At 38.0% G+C, this 18,626-nt stretch overlaps 1 protein-coding gene across 1 annotated transcript in view; it reads right to left on the bottom strand.

Moving 5' to 3' along the window:
* Positions 1-8,671: 8,671 nt before the first annotated feature.
* LOC126198705 (chondroitin sulfate synthase 1) overlaps positions 8,672-18,626 on the bottom strand; it is a 367,470-nt gene continuing 357,515 nt past the window's right edge. The window contains exons 7-8 of the mRNA XM_049935208.1: positions 14,180-14,381; positions 8,672-9,696 (exon numbers count right to left, since the gene is read on the bottom strand). Coding sequence (XP_049791165.1) covers positions 8,672-9,696; positions 14,180-14,381 — 1,227 coding nt within the window. The remainder of the gene's footprint in view (positions 9,697-14,179; positions 14,382-18,626) is intronic.

Genomic DNA, 18,626 nt, shown 5'->3' with positions numbered 1-18,626 from the left:
CCCATGTTTACTTAGTTGTTCCATAGATAAAATTCATGATAAACACTATGATGTGCAGTGTGTCAGCAGTACAAACATAGAACATTTATAACAAAATAATAATAATAATAATAATGGATGACTACATGCTGGCCATTTACAGTATTTTTCCTTTCTTTAAAAAAGACAAATTATCTCTGCTCAAGAAATCCTTTGTACTAAAGAAGGAATTGTTAAGGAGAAACATCTTTAATCTACATTTGAAAACTTCTATGTTGTCTGTCAGACATTTTATTGCCATGGGTAGTTTTATAGCTTGGTTTAAAACACAACACACACATAACAACAGGCAAAAGTTAGTAAAAATCTGTGCATCTGTAAGAATGTCCATGCTCAAAGCGTACAACTACCATCATCATAACTTTAGTGAAAGGTCTTTCTGAAATCTGAGATAAATCTGGTTCTACATAAAATCAATAAATGGGTTGAAGACTTCTATACATTCACTCATTGACCAGCATTATGTCGTAACAGAAGACAGGCAAAAGGATCGCTGAAGTTTTAAATTTTGTGTTTAAGAAATCATTCACACGGAAGAATCAAATAAACATACCATCATTTGACAGTCTTACAGACTTCCAGGTATAGGACAGAATAACAAGCATCCCTAGTGTTGAGAAGCAACTGGTGGTGTTGGAAACAAATAAGTCACCAGGTCTGGGTGGTATTCCAATGCAGTTTTACGTAGAGTGCTCTATGGCACTGGTCCCTTATACTTGGTTTGTGTTTATTGGAGCCGGCCGAAGTGGCCGTGCGGTTAAAGGCGCTGCAGTCTGGAACCGCAAGACCGCTACGGTCGCAAGTTCGAATCCTGCCTCGGGCATGGATGTTTGTGATGTCCTTAGGTTAGTTAGGTTTAACTAGTTCTAAGTTCTAGGGGACTAATGACCTCAGCAGTTGAGTCCCATAGTGCTCAGAGCCATTTGAACCATTTGTTTATTGGAAATCTCTTGCCCAACACAAATTCCTAAGCAACTGGAGAGAGAAAAAAAAAAAAAAAAAAAAAACGTGTGACTCTTTTATACAGGAAGGGTAAGAGAACTACCCACAAAATTACACGTCAATGTCCTTAATATTGATTTGCTGCAAAATTCTTGAACATACTCTCAATTCAGATGTAATAAATTTCATTAAAGAGAAGAGTTTCCGTCCATAAATCAGCATGGATTTAAAAAGCATTGCTCATGTGAAACTCAGCTTGCCTTTTCTCACAAGACACCCTGTGTTCCATGGATGAAATGCAAATTCCATATACCTATTCCTGGCAAGCATTTTGGGCCCCAGCTGCAGACAATTAATGGAAGTATGAGCATACAGGCTAGGTTCACAGATATGTGAATGGCTCGATGATTTGTTAAGTAATAGAACCCAGTACATTGTCCTCTAAGGTGAGTGTTCATCAGAGACAAGGATATCGTCAGGGTAGTGTGATAGGACCACTCTTACTCTCTATACGTGTAAATGATCTGATGGATAAGATTTGTTATAGAGATTCTTAGTGAACTCAGATGTTGATCCTGGAAGTAAGATGACATTCTTTTCAAAGAACATTATTAATAAAATTTAGAGAACTGGCATTAGAACCTGACTGCAGAACAATTCTACAGCTGCCAACATACATTTCATGTAAGGACCATGAAGATAAGGTAAGAGAAATTAGAGCTCATACAGAGGCATACAGACAATCTTTCCCCCTCACCCTAGTTGCAAGTTGCAAGTGAAACAGGAAAAGAAATTACAAGTAGTGTATCCTCCACCATGCACCATATGGCAGCTTGTGGAGGATGCATATAGATATAGATGAAACCACTGTCTATATTAATTAAATTCTTTGCAAAACAAATTTCAACTGCACCTTTCACCATCAAGTCCCTAGAAGATGAAGTCAGTGCCAGAATTTAGACATTTTCACACCACATAGAGTGACCAGTAATGATTCAGTGCTCTGCTACAGCTGATTTATTGGGCTGTAAAATTCAAGTGTATCTGTGGTGCTCTGTGCATCTTTATAGACTGTATGAATCATCTGACTCATGTATGAAAATCAACACTTGCAGTGGGTCTTGTAAATCCCAGCCTTGTGCAGCATCAAGTTGTCTTTGACAAAACCCAAAAGTACTGCAGTCTTTGCCCTCCACTTGTTAGTAACATTGATAGGCATTTATGGTCACATATTAAATGAAATGCACAATATAAAACTCCTTAGGGTTCAGCAGGATAACAAGATAATTGAGTCAATAAATAGATAAACTGTGAAACTTGACTTTCTTCCAGCACATAAAATGTCCAAACGACTTTTGTGACTTCTGTGTATCTGGTTGTCTGACATCTTTGACAACTGCTGATATTTCTACAGATGCACACCATGTGATTTAGAAGATGTAATTGCAGTAAGGAAGCCCTGTGTAAGGAAATTTAAAACCTTGATATGCAGAGTATGTGCTGAAAGCCAACACACACCCAAACACTAATACCACTACAAAACCAAAGATGGCCAAAGTCAGAATTTATTGACTGTGAAATTTAATTACTAATGAGTGAGTTAGCATTAATACTGCCTCTATGTTGTTTGACTAGGAAGAGTGTAGGATTCCATGCAGAATTTAAATAAAAATCTCTACCCCTATTTATAAAATTGCTTATTCATTTAATCTCAACTGCTTTCTTGATAACACTACCCCTATAGCTGGATGCACCTGCCATAATCACTATATTGCTATGTGTCATAGGATGATTGGTACCAATGCAACAGCAGATTTTCTCAGATGTATACGTGTGTGATGCATACACTCAATAAACGATTCTTCCGTGGTGCTGATGGTCTGACCAGTGTGTGACATGCCATAACTGCAAGTGGTACAATAGACACCCACTCTACATAAAATAAGATCATCTTTTACAGACCCTAAAGGACCCTCATATTGTAGTCAAAAAAAAAAAAAAAACATTTCACATCATGTTTCTATATAATATGACCAATCCTGTTGAAAATGCTATCTGAATAATGTAGAAAGGCCTTAGAATTGGTACCACTTCATTATTTTCATCTTGTACCTAATTCATGGTCAGTAGATAGTGTAATGCTTGTCTTATCTTTCACTGTAACCATTCCAGTAAGAGGTGAGTTCGAAGTGATTTAGCTCGGCTGACAACTTTCAGGGTCTCAGATGATGTAAGGTGTATAAACCAAGGTCTTCATGCTAAGCTGGATGGTGACAGCTATAAGCAGGAAGAAACAAATCAGTGTGAGTTGGCTTCTTATGTATGATGTGTCCCACAATACCATCAACTTTCCTACTGACCATCACATGAAGGAAGGAAAGGCAACTCATCTTGTCCACTTCCATCATGAAGGGAATATTCTGGTACTTTGAATTCAGATGTTCCAAAAAGGAGTTTAAATTCTCACTTCCATGAGGCCAAACGACAAAACAACCTCTATATATCTGGAAAAATAATCACAGGTTACAATACTGCTGACTCCTGGGTATGTTCCCTGAGATCTCCTATAAACAGATTGACAATAAAAGGTGACAAAGGGCCCACCATTGCGACTCCATATGTCTGTTCACATGGTCAGTGAATAAAAATTAAGTTAAAGCCAAAATGCGGTCATTAATTCTAAATCTAAAAATATATTTTGCAAGCCACTGTATAGTGCATGGCAGAGGGTACCATGTACCACTATTAGTCATCTCCTTTCCTGTTCCACTCACAAGTAGCATAAGGAAAAAATGAGTGTTGGTAAGCTGCGATATGAGTAATAATTTCTCTCATCTTATCTTATTGGTCATTAGGTGACATTCACATTGGCAGCAGTAGAATCATTCTGCAGTAGGGCTCAAATGCTCATTCTCTTAATTTCCTGAATAGTGTCTTGCAAAAAGAACATCATCTCTTCAGAGGTTCTCATTTGAGTTCCTGCAGTATCTCCATCATACTTGCATGCTAATTGAACCTGCCAGTATAAACCTGCTTTGATGTCTTTAAACTGACTTTGTGGGGATTGCAAGCAATTCAGCTTTACTCAAGACTGGGTCGCACTAGTGCTCTATAAGCCACCTCTTCTATAGACGAGCCCACTTTCCTAAAATTCTCCCAATAAAATGAAGTTGACCATTCACTTTCTTTACTACCAATCTGATGTGTTCATTTTATATTGCTTTGCAACATTACACCTAGATATTTAATCAATGTGATTGTGCCAAGCAGCACACTAATATGCTGTATTCGAACATTAATTGATTGTGTTCCCTACTCATCCACATTAACTTACATTTTTCTAGATTTAGAGCACATTGTAATTCATCACCAGAAATTCTGTCCAAGTCATCGTGTATCCTCCTACAGTCACTCAACAGTGCCACCTTACTGTATGCCTCAGCATCATCAGTAAACAACTGTAAATTGCTGTTCACCCTGTCTGTCATAAATTTATGTATAAAGTGAATAGAAGAACAGTCATATCACACTTCCCTGGGACACTCCTGATGACACACTTGCCTCTGATGAACAGTAGCCGTCAAGTACAGTGTACTGGATTCTGTTACTTAAGAAGATTTTGAGCCACTTGCATATCTCTGAACATAATCCAGATGCTCAGACCTTCATCAACAGTCTGCAGTGGGGCATTGTGTCAAATGCTTTCCAGAAATCTAGGAATATAGAATCTACCTTTTGCCCATTATCCATGGTTCACAGAATACCATGTGAAATAAAGTAAAGCTGAGTTTTTCATGAGCAATGCTTTCTAAATCCATGCTGATTTGTGGGCGGAAGCTTTTCTGTCTCGAGTAAATTTATTCCATTCGAACTCAGAATGTTTTCAAGAATTTTGCGGCAAACCAGTATTAAGGATATTAAAGTGTAAGTACACAGGTTTGTTCTTTTACCTTCATTATATACTGGAGTCACTTGCACATTTTTCCCCGTTGCTTGGGTCTCTTGTGGATGAGATATATGCGACAAATGCAAGTTACTAGGTCAGTGCTGTAGAGTACTCTCTGTTAAACTGAACTGGGATTCCATCTGAACCTGGTGATTTATTTGTTTTCAACTCTTTCAGTTGCTTCTCCATGCCAGGGATGCCTATTTCAATGTCCTCCATGTGCAAGTCTATGAGACAGTAAAATGATGGTTTGTTTATATGATCCTCCTGCATGAATGATTTCTTAAACTTAAATCTTCAGCTTTCCTTTTGCTGTCTGCTATTTCCACTCTAGACTGGTCAGTGAGTGACTTTATAGAAACCTTCAAGCTGCTTACTGATTTTATGTATGTCCAGAATTTTCTCAGGTTCTCAGAAAGATCTTTTGTTAAAGTATATGATGGTGGAAATGGTTGTATACTTCAAATGTCAATCTTCTAATGAGCAACAAAACCAGACCTAACCTCAGTTAACCATGATCAATCAGACAGAGGAACATAAGTGAAGAGAGACCACGTGAAAACTCACTAGAATATCGGAGTCATTCAAATGCAATCCTCTTAATCAATGCAAAAAATCCACCAAGTTTCCAGGATGAAATTTGCACACCACAGTGAAGTGTGCACTGATATGAAATTTCCTGGCAGATTAAAACTGTGTGCTGGACTGAGACTTGAATTTGGGGCTTTTGCCTTTCACAGGCAGGTGCTGTACCAACTGAGCTACCCAAGCACGACTCACAACCCATTCTCACATCCCCGAGGCTGTGGCTAAGCCATGTCTCCACAATATCATTTCTTCCAGAAGTACTAGTTCTGCAAGCTTTGCAGGAGAGCTTCTGTGAAATCTGGAAGATAGGTAGGTTGGCAGAGCACTTGCCTGTGAAAGGCAAAGGTCCCGAGTTTTTGAGTCTTGGTCCAGCACACAGTTTTAATCTGCCACAAAGTTTCAGTAGAACAAGATCTTAATGAAATACACCCACATACCTACTAGTGCCCTCAACAGAGTAGCAATGTGTTTTGTTAAGGTATGTGGTGTATAAGGTTAAGAGGAACCACATCCTGTGGATCTTTGGAATGCCATGTAATCTAGAGGGAACAGCACAATAAGAATTACGTCTCTGGTAGTCTCTTGCAACAAGAATTATTTTTTTCAGGAAATTGTTAGTCTTCCTCTTAGCCTGTTTCTTCAGTTCAGCATTGAACCTCTGGTACAATGAATCAGTTAACACTATAACTCTGGAAAATAACCCTGCTTGTCCCACGCAACTGTAGCATTTCCCTTGTCCGTGGGTAGGATAACAATATCAGGATCCCCCCAGAAAGAATGCAAAGCAGCCCTTTCAGCTTCTGTTATATTACCCTTGGGTGAACGTACCCAAGTGAGCACATGACAATCTTCTCCCTGATATCCTTGGCAACATCAGGAGGTAATTTAAAAACAACCTGTTTGACAGAATTTATTAAATCAACACTAGTATGCTCTTGGGTATCAGTGCAAAGTTTAAACCTTTTCCAACACTAATAAAGCTGCAACATCCAAAGCTTTCTGTTGTGACTCACCAATCTTTCAAAGTGCCGCCGCGCCGTTACACGCGTCCTCTACATGTGGCACTGTCTGCCAGCCATGCAGCCTCAGCGCCACTTAAGCGACCAGCCAGCCAGTGGCCACTAGACTCGGTCTCAGTTATGACTTGACTGTTAAAGTGACACACGTCTTACTCTGTTTACTTTCATGTATTGTGTCATCCTTGAAATATATTTGTTCAATTTGAAGTTATAACACTTCCTCCATGAGATTGATCACTGAATGTTGAGATATAGCATTAGATATCTTCTGGGAATTGCTCTGCATACCAAATTTTTAAATGTCCTTGCACATTACTTTCTGGTTGCATTGGTGCCTTGTAAATCAGAGGGTGTACACCAGTCAAAATATCAGTGGTTGTTGATGACGACACCTGATTCTATACCTCTAATTTGTTTGAACACCGATAAAATAATAAAGAAGTTCAGTTCAACATGTTATGCCCTTAGAACCATCTCTCACTGAATCAACCAGAAGGCAATAAAGTTTTCTTATTTTGCCTATTTTCACTCCCTGTTATCCTATGAAATTATCCTATGAGGCAGAGCCTCTAAAGTCAATAACATGTTTATTCAGCAGAAACAAGCAGTAAGAATATTACATAAAATAGATAACCACACATCTTGCAGAAGCCATCTTGTAATTATATCTCTCAGTTCTTAATAAATTTACCCCTTCATGGATTTTGCTGCTTATAATAAAAATCAGTTTCAGTTGGACTGTGAGTTACACAGTCAAAATAAAAAATGCAAAAGTAAGGTTCATGTAGACTTTGCTGTCTTCCCCAGGGAAATGCTAGATTCACCTCAGTAATGCTTCTTTATAACATCACTATGATGTGTACATGTGCATTTTTGACCATCAGGGAAGTCTATTGACTTTCAGGGTCATATCGTGTCTGAGTGTGGTGAGCTTCCTGTGGAACAGTCATCCATCTTGTGTTTACTGAGAGCTGACAGTTTCACTTGAGAGTTGATACCATCATCGTGTTGATTTATGCCATCATCTACAGAACATTTTTGTAATTGCAGTTTACATATCACAAATATTGGTTGCTGTTTTCATTACCTGTGATGTGTACAAGAACAGATTTGACTGCCAGGGATGTCATTCAGTCACATAGCCACACAATGTTTTCTTATATTATGTCTACAGTAATGGGATACTAATGTGTATCCATCTAATTGTGTCTGTTCAGTTTCTGTAAGTTCTGAATGATGTTCTGTTGTGCACAGCACATTTGTAGGAGTACCTGCAGATTTTTCAGTGCCGTGTAATGACATAAGAAACTCATCTTTCTTATTTAATACACTTCTTACATTTTGATGGAAAATGCCCAAAGCATTGCAATTATTACCCTTTGCGCTGACTAAGCTATCATTTTTTGTCTCTCTACTGATTGTTGCAACTGTGTCTACAGTTATTCAGCAGTGATCTCTTTCAAAGAAAATTTACTCTAAGAAACTGTAGTGAAAATGAACATAAGAGATTGGGCAGTGTTCTGGTTACATGGAAAGGTTCTGGAAATTAGTTATTTAAGAAACCTCCTACAGAAAACATTCAAATGCAAACCATGCTGTGTGTGATGCGACTCATCAATCCCACCTTGTGTAAGTGTCCTAGTCTGTTCTGTGACTCCCAGAGCTCTGCAGTTACATGTACACCAGAACCCTTCAACCAGGACTTATGGTATCTCTCAAAGAATGGCACAATTTTTTACATTGATGTGAGGAGTATTCCCATATATATATATATATATATATATATATATATATATATATATATATATATATATATATATATATCTCCTGATATCAACTTCAGCTGCATAGTTGAGGACTATTCTGTGCCCGCCCCCCCCCCCCCAACCCGCCCCCCCAATAATCCATTACATTTACTGCAGTCCATTAACTGTCCACAGGTTCAGGCATCATTGAATGTTGGCTGAAAATGTTTAAAATGCATTACTTCTCCCATTTACTCACTTTTCTTTCAGCAAATACCAACGTAAAGCTGTCAAATAACAAGACAAGAAAAGGAAACAAAACATACTTACAGGGATTTGTGTGTATTTTGTGCAGGAAATATCTATAAATGCTAATAAAAATAAATTAGCTGTCAGGAAGGTGCATCTTGTTTTCTTTTATTTCTAGCATACTGTACAATATCTGGATGAGAATAAATATATCTTGCAAGTTGGTGTACTCCACCGTAGGTATCTGCTCTAGTCTTTTTACACATCTCGAGCTGTGCTTCCTCTAAATTTGGATCACAGTCCACTATGTGGAAAACATGAATTAAGTGAGGATCTACAGCTCGAAATACAGATATGTTTTTTGCTGCTAAGATGAACTTATCAAAGAGGTCCACATCTTCTTTACCCCATCCTCTTATTGATGTATCAAAACCCCCTATTCTTCTTAGATCACTTTTATATACACTTGCTATTCCAAAACCATACTGTCTCCAGTAGCCACTGTCTTCAGTAATTCGAAAATGATTTGGTGAAGACATCAGTCCTTCTTCAGAATAAACGACACTTGGATCAAATTCACTAAACACAATAGGAAAATAAGCTTGTTTTCCTTGGATTGTATTAATTCGGATTCTTTCAAGTGCTGCAGATGTAAACACCATGTCCACATCTATGAAAAATATTAAATCATCATCTTTGCAATGTGCAGTTCCTATTTCTAACGCGATAGCTCGAGCAAAGGTGTCAAGCACAGGATATATCGTAAGATCAGCATTACTGTATCTTCCCTGAAGTTTCTGCACAAGAGTCACTGTATCATTCAGTCTGTTCTCTTTATCACTAGGAAACAGAATTATTATAAGTGACACAGCTTCTTCATTCATCAGACACACTTCCTCAAACACAGACATAAATCTCTTGAAAGTGTTGAAGCGTCCAGACAATGGCAGTATGAAGTTTATCTTCTTGTCTCTGATACTTTGTGATTTATCTGAAGCCCGAGAGCCAAAGAGGAAGGGAAATGATTCCCCAATTTTGAGAAGACCATTCTCAAAGGCATCTCTAAATGATTTCTGAAGCCCCTGTAATTCTTCAACAGAAGCTTCATTTTCTTCCTGTAGAAGGCTTTGTACTTCCTCACCATCAACTGTTTCCCTAATTTGAAGACCTGTAGACATTAAAAATATTTGTTAGAAGATATATGTGATATACATTTTTGAACTGCTTCTTTAAACATTTTATAAAACGTTACTGGAAATTTGAAGACTTTACAAAAATGAATTATGTCCTACAGTTTTCATTAGTTGTTCAAATATTAATTTTAGAAAATACAGTAACAAACAAATTTCAAAATAGGTCTATGGAAATTTGATCCAAAGGAATAACAATCAAATATGATCTATAAATAATTTCTTTAGTCATCAAATGTGGAAGTCATTAACATCTAAAAATAATAATTTAATGGTCATAATAGAATGCTTTTCAGCTGCTTTTTATAGAACAATGTGCCCTGAAATAGCAACCAGCCATTAAAAGTGTCTTCGAAAACAACTAACAAAATATTCTACAATTTTTGGAAATTGAGAGTTTATCCAGAACTTACTTTTCAAGACTTTCCATGATCTGCCTTTGTATCAGTAATTTACATTCTATACAAAGAAGTGGTTTAATTGTCAGTAAGAGGTAAAAAGAATAGGCATATTGTTACTTCTCATCACAATCAAAATTCTAGCTGTAGGATGGGGAGTACACTCGATAAAGAAAGATTACAGGGGAAGATTTCGCATAATTTATCACCTGCTGTGAGTGGTGGTGCTGCAAGCGATGCTGGACAATGAGCAGAAAAATAATCCATGGCTGTAGAGGATTCCACCTCATCATGCACCGTCTCTGTGACTTAATTTAACCAACAAAAAAAAGGTTGACGTAAAACTGTGAGCCTCAACAGTTTCACGATAGTCAGATTTGGCCCCTGATGCCAGTGATGTAGGCAACATCAAGAGCTTGGGATTTTATCCAAATTTGACACAGAAAGATAATCAAGAACTTTTAATTCAAGGGCTCCATCATGCAAGACTTTGTAACCATGTTTAATGCATATTTTCATATGTAATACCTATCAGGATTCTAGACAAACTGACTAACTACCATTGTGTCATCAGACTCACTGTTATTATTTCTGGCTTGCACGCCAAAAGCTTCTATTTCTCACCTGAGAGCTATTATATTTAATATTTTCCTCTGAGCTGTACTCTCTCTCTCTCTCTCTCTCTCTCTCTCTCTCTCACACACACACACACACACACACACACACACACACACACACACACTCACCCCCTCCCCCCAATATATATTTCCTGCCACATATGCTCACTACAGAATGCCCTGTAGTAAGTTGACTACAGTTTTCTTTCATGCTATAACTGGTTATTTTTAGCTAGCTTCATGGTGGATCTCTGTATCTTTATTTGTATATGAAACAACAATAACTAATGTCATTTTCTCAAATATTTTGAAATATAATTTAGTAGGCAGGAAAACCTCAGTTGCGGATGTAGATAAACGTAAATTGATTAAATACCAGTTTTCTTTACATAAAGGAAATAGGTAGCCAACAGCTGGTTAGTTTCAAGTCCAATGGACCATTTTGCACGATAAATCACAATGATTGGCGACTCCATGGAGTGTCCTGTGCACCATGACCAGATAATGGATATACTTGGAAGAAGAGACCAATGCTGTCTCTTCTTCCAAATCACAATAATGTGGAATGAGTCATTTTACATTCAAATTGCAAATTAATTTGTTTATCTAGGAGAATACTGTGATTCACTCAGTCAAATGCCTTAGATAGGTCACAGAAAATACCGACTGGCATCATTTTATTATTTTATGCTTGTAAAAAGAACATGTAAGTGGCATTCTCAGTACAGCAACTCTTCCGAATCGCAAATTGTGAGTTGCTGAGGTGAGATACTATTCTAGAATACATCACCTTCTCAAAAATTTTGAAAAAAGATGTCAGTATTGAAACAGGTCAGTAGATATTGGCATTTCTCATATCACCTTTCTTAAAGAGGTGTTTAAAACTGGCCTATTTCAGTCTCTGGAAAAATGCCTTGAGTTAGTGATGCATGACATATTTGACATAAGACTGGGCTTATTATTTGGTAGCGATGCATTATGTATTTCAGATAAGAATGGGCTTATTATATGGGAACAAATCTGTACTATTATATTGAAAACACAATCAAGACATATGAGCTTCTATTTTCGAGAGAACTTGTAATTTTCTTAATTAAATTAATTGCTACCTAATGACTCATCATTTTTAGCCTTTCCATTCAGTTCAGTGGTGATATTGTCCTGCTTTGTGGCTGGCTGTCCTGTCTCTCATTTCACTATATTCCATCTAGCCTTAAAGCTGTTGTCAAGATTATCGATTTCCAACATTATCTGCATATTCCTTGATTTTTAATAAACTTTTTTAGTAATTTGGAGCAGCTTTTGAGTGTGCAACTACTGCTGGATCTCTATTTGTTCTTTCCATCAGATACACTTCACATTTCCTTTCACAAGACACTTTAATCCCTATAGTAAACTATGGTTTTTTACATGGCTGTTTAATGTCCTTTCTGATTAGCTTATGTGGAAAGCAATTTTTGGATGGATCAGATTTTATGTTAGCAATTGGTTTATTATAAATTTCATCACAGGTCATCTCTTGTTTACTGATCTTAGAAACATTTGTCCTGGAGTCATGAATTATCCTACCTGATTTGCAGTGAGGTGCATCCATACTGTAAGGCACTATGTTATTTATCCTAACTATTTTGCATCATTATCAGAGAGTGCATTTGTTACTGGGTCAACAACAGTTATTTTCTTGCTTTGAGCTTTACCCAAGAAAACATTATCAGTTGGGGTCTTACTGTCTTTACCCACCAATGTTGGAAAGTTGAATAGCGAGATCAAATTGTAGGATCCAAATAAGACTTCTAGATCATATTGCCTATCAGAATCCTTTAGAAAATCTGCAGCAAAGTCACCACAGACTATTAACTGCTTGATGCTGTCTGATAGTTAACACAGTAAGGAATCCAGATTCCTCATGTTGTTGTTGTTGTTGTTGTTGTTGTTGTTGTTGACTTCAGTCCAGAGACTGGTTTGATGCAGCTCTCCAAGCCACTCTATCCTGTGCAAGATTCTTCATCTCAGAGTAACTACTGCAACCTATGTCCTTCTGAATCTGCTTAGTGTATCCATAAGCCGTTCAAAATATCCCAGTGGGGATCTATATGCAGTTACAATTAAAAGGGAACTACTTTCAGCATTAATTCACAAGCACACACTTCTATGCACTGATCACTACAAAATCTACTTGTCTCAGTGTTTTCGAACTTGTGTTCTGTCTTAATATATGTAACAACTCCTCATTTTCCCATACTAGTTATGCATGAGTAAGCTGCTGAAGTGTAATATTTTATATGAACTTATCTAATCCTTTGGTTATGTGGTGCTCAGATAGGAACAGGATGTCTATTTCTTCAGACTTCCCTAAATTTTCCAAACAGACAAGAAGCTCTTCTACCTTATTACTCAGTACTTTAATATTGCTTTTCTTTGCATCCTTACACATTTTTCGGGGCTCTTCTGTTATTTTGACTTATTTCACAAAAAAAAAGGAAAGAAAAAAAGGAGTCATATCTCTGTAAATGACCTAGATGCAATACATAAGTAACAATACCAAATGACACAAAAGTTACCTCTTTATTGGTGACTGATGATGTGACTTAGGACAGACAAGTGTACACACACACACACACAGCCACTGTTGGCTTTGGGCACTGTGGCGGGTATAGATCTTGGCTGGGTAGGAAGTGAATGTGCAGAAGATCCTTTGGCTGAGCAGGAGGAAGAATAGAAGGGTAGGGGAGGGAATGTGCAGGGACACGATGGGGACAGAATCATGGACTGCTAGATTCAGCACTGTGATGGAAAAAAGTGGTGGGGGGAGGGGGACGGGGAAGCGAAGCAGAGAAATGTGTGAGGCTGGAGTGGGAGCCAAGGAAGAGGTTAGGGGTATGTAGAGGACTGGAACTTGCGAAGGTTGAGGCCAAGGAGATAACAGGAATGAAGGCTCTGTTGCACGGAGACTTCCCACCTGTGCATTTCAGATAACCTGGTGATGATGGGCAGCATTCAGGTGGCAAGGTCTGTGTAGTACTCATTGGAATCAAGCACACTGTGTTGGTATGCTTAGCAAACTAGATGGTCCAGCTGTCTCTTGGCCACTGTCTGGTGGTGGTCATGCATATGGACAGAGCGCTTGTTAGTGGTCATGCCCACGTAGATTGTGCACCATGGTTGCAGCTAAGTTGGTAGAGTACATGGCTGCTTTCAGGTATGGCCCTATGACAGGACTGGAGTAGGCAGTTGTGTATGAGATAAGTCTTGCATGGGGCAAGGGAAATAATGATGTTGTAGACTGCAGAAAGTATTTCACAACATAAGATTATCATAAAATTTAAATGGTCAAGTTTAGTTCTGACTATCATTCCTAGTAGTAAACAAATAATATTCCTAAACTTTCAATGTCCAAAAATTTATTTCTGTAGCAATAGTGTGTAATAGCTTTAAAAAATTCAAACCTGTAAATTGTTGCTGGAGATAAACATGCCTTCTCACAGGTACTGTCATTTTACGTCCACGATATTTCTTGTATACCATCAACAAATCAAGAATGTAATCTGCACCATACATGGGATTGACTCTGTGGTAGCCATAAAGAATCTCTCGATACTCTATAACTCTGCCTCGCTGCTTTGAGAACATGTTTATCATATCCATCACCTGAAATATTTGCAATACACATCAGTAAGGAAGTAATAATAAGACAATAGCAACTTCCTTTGGGTGTGATGAAGTACTTTTACTTCCTGGTAAGGAAACAATTCTTGCCTACCACTGAGTGATATAGTAATTTAATACACACACGCACACATGCATGCATGCACCCCCCCCTCCCCCCCCAACACACACACACACACACACACACACATTTGTTGGAAAGACAGTTTTCATCTCCAGTGCTTAGTAGTGCTGCCATAGACAAAATAAGTAGAGTAGTAAAACAAACATTCAGATTTCATCTGTTATGTAACACATCACGCTCAGTGGAACTTACCAGGTGTGTTAGTTTCGAAAATTTTTGGCCATCTGTTCCGACAAATGTTTTCAGTGATCACATTACTTGCAGAAGTACTTGAAAAGTGACAGTCTAAACCAATAACAATATGTGCATGCTCACAAATCATGCTCTCCTTTATTACATAAATTATGTCAACAGTGTAGGGGAAGTATTTAGTACTATAATCAGATCCATGAACGATGGCTGTTTGTGCATGTCGAGGCACGGACAGGGATGTCATTGTTGACGATTCCAAGCAACATTTGTGGTACACGCATGCCTGTCCTTTCTGCTTGAAGGAACCGTGCATCCTGCAAATTATATCCCATCCTTGCTTATATAGAATTTATGACGTACCATCACCATCAACGAGACAACTCTCAACAAATTCACTAAACAACTCTTTATGATCACATTTAATGCTCGCATCCTTGAGCAGTGTGCTGTTTTGCAAATATATTAGTTCTAGTTGCATTTCTGAAGGAACAGTATCTGATACAACTGAAAATGGAGTGGTAAACAGCTTTAACTTATTTCATAGGCATTGGATGCCCTGAAACCTCACCTCAAAACTTTGATTAAGTTGTACAATAATTTGTTGATAATCACCAAAACTTATTTCTTCAGGCAATTGAAGGGGTGAACAACACTCGAAGAAAGTTTCTTCCCAAATTGCGAAAAATACATCAAGAACTTTGCCTCTGCTAAGCCACCATATTGTGCAGTGATAATGAGTATCATCATAGGCTGCTTCTAGGTCATGCAAAAAGCCTCTGAACCATTGGTGGTTGACACCACAGTGCTTTACCAAACTTACACACTTTATTATTACATCAGCACATTTCATACAAAGGGCTTCCTGGTGCACAAAACACTGTATGCTTGATACCTCACTGGCTCCCAATCATTCATGTTGCACCATCTGTTGCCAAAGAACAGAGCCTGTCCCATGGCAAGCACATCTTCTACACACTCACAGACAACCCCAAATTTGTCATTCCAAATTAATGCCCCTCACAAATAATGCAAGCTGAGCAGTGTCTGTGACATGTGGTTTCCAAATTCCATGCCTATATTGTGGATCCGACGAGATACCGTTTGCTTCGAGAGGCAAATGCCTTCAAATTTCATACTGTCTGCTGGCACTAAGCACTAAACAGAAGTGTGCAGGTGTGATTTCATTAAGGGACCCATTGAGAATAGTGTTCCAGTTGTTGCAGTGATGTATGCAACTTTTGTAGCTTGCTAGAAGTGCTGCATCAGTTGAATCTTCGTCGACATCAACAATCTACAATAGTTGCATAACACAGCTGTAATACACAAAAACAATACATATACAGGGTGCAGAGAAGAAGTATGTATTCATTTGTTGTATTTATTTATTTAGTTTCAGATTTACCTGTTACTTAACTTCACCCTTCAGTGTGACAATGAGTTGCTTTATTGCATTATTGTCCAAGCTCATCGTACTACGTTGAGTGAAGGGACATGCCGTGACATCATATATTATACTTCTGCATCATATTCAGAACTTTATAATACACAGGACAGTGAGGCACTCCATCTTTCTCAACAAACAAAAACTGTTCTTCCCATTGTGACGAAAATGGCAAAGGGTTGCTTCTAGAACACATTGTCATCACTACACCCACAGGTGCCCATGCTCCATGGGGCTGACTTGGAACAGCCTACACTAGTGGGACACTGAGACAGAGGTATTGTAGGACCACGCAAATATGTTACAGGGTCAGTTCACACCTGAGAAGATCAACAGAGGTGTGGTTTGTGTGTGTGTGTGTGTGTGTGTGTGTGTGTGTGTGTGTTATTTTTTTATTTAGATTCTTCTGTTGATCTGCTCATATGTGAACTTACCCTCTAACATATTACATGGTCCTACAGTCCCTCTGACCTGAGTGTCCCACAAGTAGCAAATACATCACATTCACTGTTGACATAATGTAAATAATAAAGGAGAAAGTAATCTGGGAGCACATACCTATTATAATTGATTCAGTTTGCAAATTTTTGAGTACTTCTGAAATTAATGTGATAACTGATAACTTTTCTACCAATGGCCAAAAACTGTGTAAACCAACATACCCAGTACAATTCCATGGAGTGTGATGTGTGGCATAACAGAAAAAACCTGAATGTTTGTTCCGCTATTCTTCTCACTTTGTTTACAGCAGCACCACTAAGCACTGGAGATGGAAACTGCCTCTGCAACAAATATTTGACTTTCAGTTTACACAAGTTTCATACATTTTTGCTTCTTCTTTTTCATTCATCAGTATCTTCATAATGTGGACCCATTCTGACACTGAAATGCTGAATTTTGAAGAGAGAAGATTCACATGGTACGTTAAGAACTTCATATCCTCTTTCCCATTGCTGATCCAATGATGACATTTATGTGTCAGTAAATATCAGACCCACCAACAACAAGCAATATTTGCACTTTAACCCTTGAGTGGGCATGCCGTCTTTTTTTAATACGAGCCAGTGGATTGTGTACTCTATACATATGTAAAGAATAGGAGTCTTTATGTTACCAAGGTAAACATGTATGAGCAAAATCACAGTTTAATCTTATATTCAGACAATGATAAAATGAACTTGCATTATATGAGCTAAATCACTGTTTAATTAAATAATAATAAAATAAACTTTCATTATATCACTCTGTTGCCACCTAAAAGTCTTCACTCACAGTAATGACCCCCTCAAAGCATTAAACAGCACAGCTGCATCAGATCCCAGCCAACCACTTATTCAGTTCCTAATTATCGTTGAGACAACTGGCTGCTTTGTGAGATAGTGCCATTAACTCAGAATCTGGGTAAGTTTCGAGCACCTAGGTCACTGTTTATTTTATATTACTGCTGCTCACTTGGACTTTTAACAGCACAACTTAGTGCTGTATTAGCTGAAGCAGTAATGAAGGAATAGGTATGAGTCACAATTGTAAAACAACAATGGAGTGGTGAAAGACAATGTTACTTGTGAATGGCACACTTTATACATATGCACACCCACTCGGGGGTTGAAATTACAAACGGACATCACAGCTGCCCAATACTTACCTTAAGGGTGCAACATTTCAGTACACATTTAAAAGTGAAAACACTAATTCTACCTTTTGGAACTATTAGTTCCTTCATCAGGGAGTAAAGAGAGATTGGTTGGGGAACATTAGAAAGAAGTGGCAGTTCACTCATACCCCAGGACAAGAGGAACCTACCTATTGTAAGAATGCAGATACACCATCCCATCATAATTTCTTTTCTCACAATTATTCCACCTAATCGAAAAAAGCAGATTCCAGTGTCATCTTGGGCAGCTCTTATACTGACCAATCTCAAAAACAACAAAAGAGGATGATCTTTTGAAATATAATAATGTCCTGGCCTGGAATAGGTGTCAACTTTTCTTTGAAGGTTATGATTATCTACAAATCATATCCTACCACCACTGAGAGTTACATCCTACCTCTTTCTCTACCCTCCATCCCCAAACCTCCAAAATATACTGATCAGATCTTCTTGACACAAATTTAAGGATCCTTTCTCTATTAACGATATATGTTTGTGGCCATCATGTGGCTACTGCTCTACCTGCAACAGGTACCAAGATAGTGAAGTGGCCACAAGAATAATAGTCATTCATCATTTCCCATAAAGCTGCATTTACAAGGACTCGGGTGGATACTGAGAGGACTGTGACAAAGGATGACTTCATTGGAGTGCTAAAATTTTGTCATTTTATCCTAATTAGCTTATACATATTTTCTGATAAAAGTAGATCCTGAAATACCCAAACCTTTAAATAAGTGTTGGAGTATCTGCTTATGAATAGCATATTATCATCTCAAGGAAAGAGAAATGCCAGATAGGAGGGATGGGGAGTTC

The sequence above is a fragment of the Schistocerca nitens genome, chromosome 8 (assembly GCF_023898315.1).
Source record: "Schistocerca nitens isolate TAMUIC-IGC-003100 chromosome 8, iqSchNite1.1, whole genome shotgun sequence".
NCBI classification, from domain to species: Eukaryota; Metazoa; Arthropoda; class Insecta; order Orthoptera; family Acrididae; genus Schistocerca; species Schistocerca nitens.
Note: the sequence above shows the minus strand (reverse complement) of the source record. Positions and strands in the feature narration are given on the sequence as shown.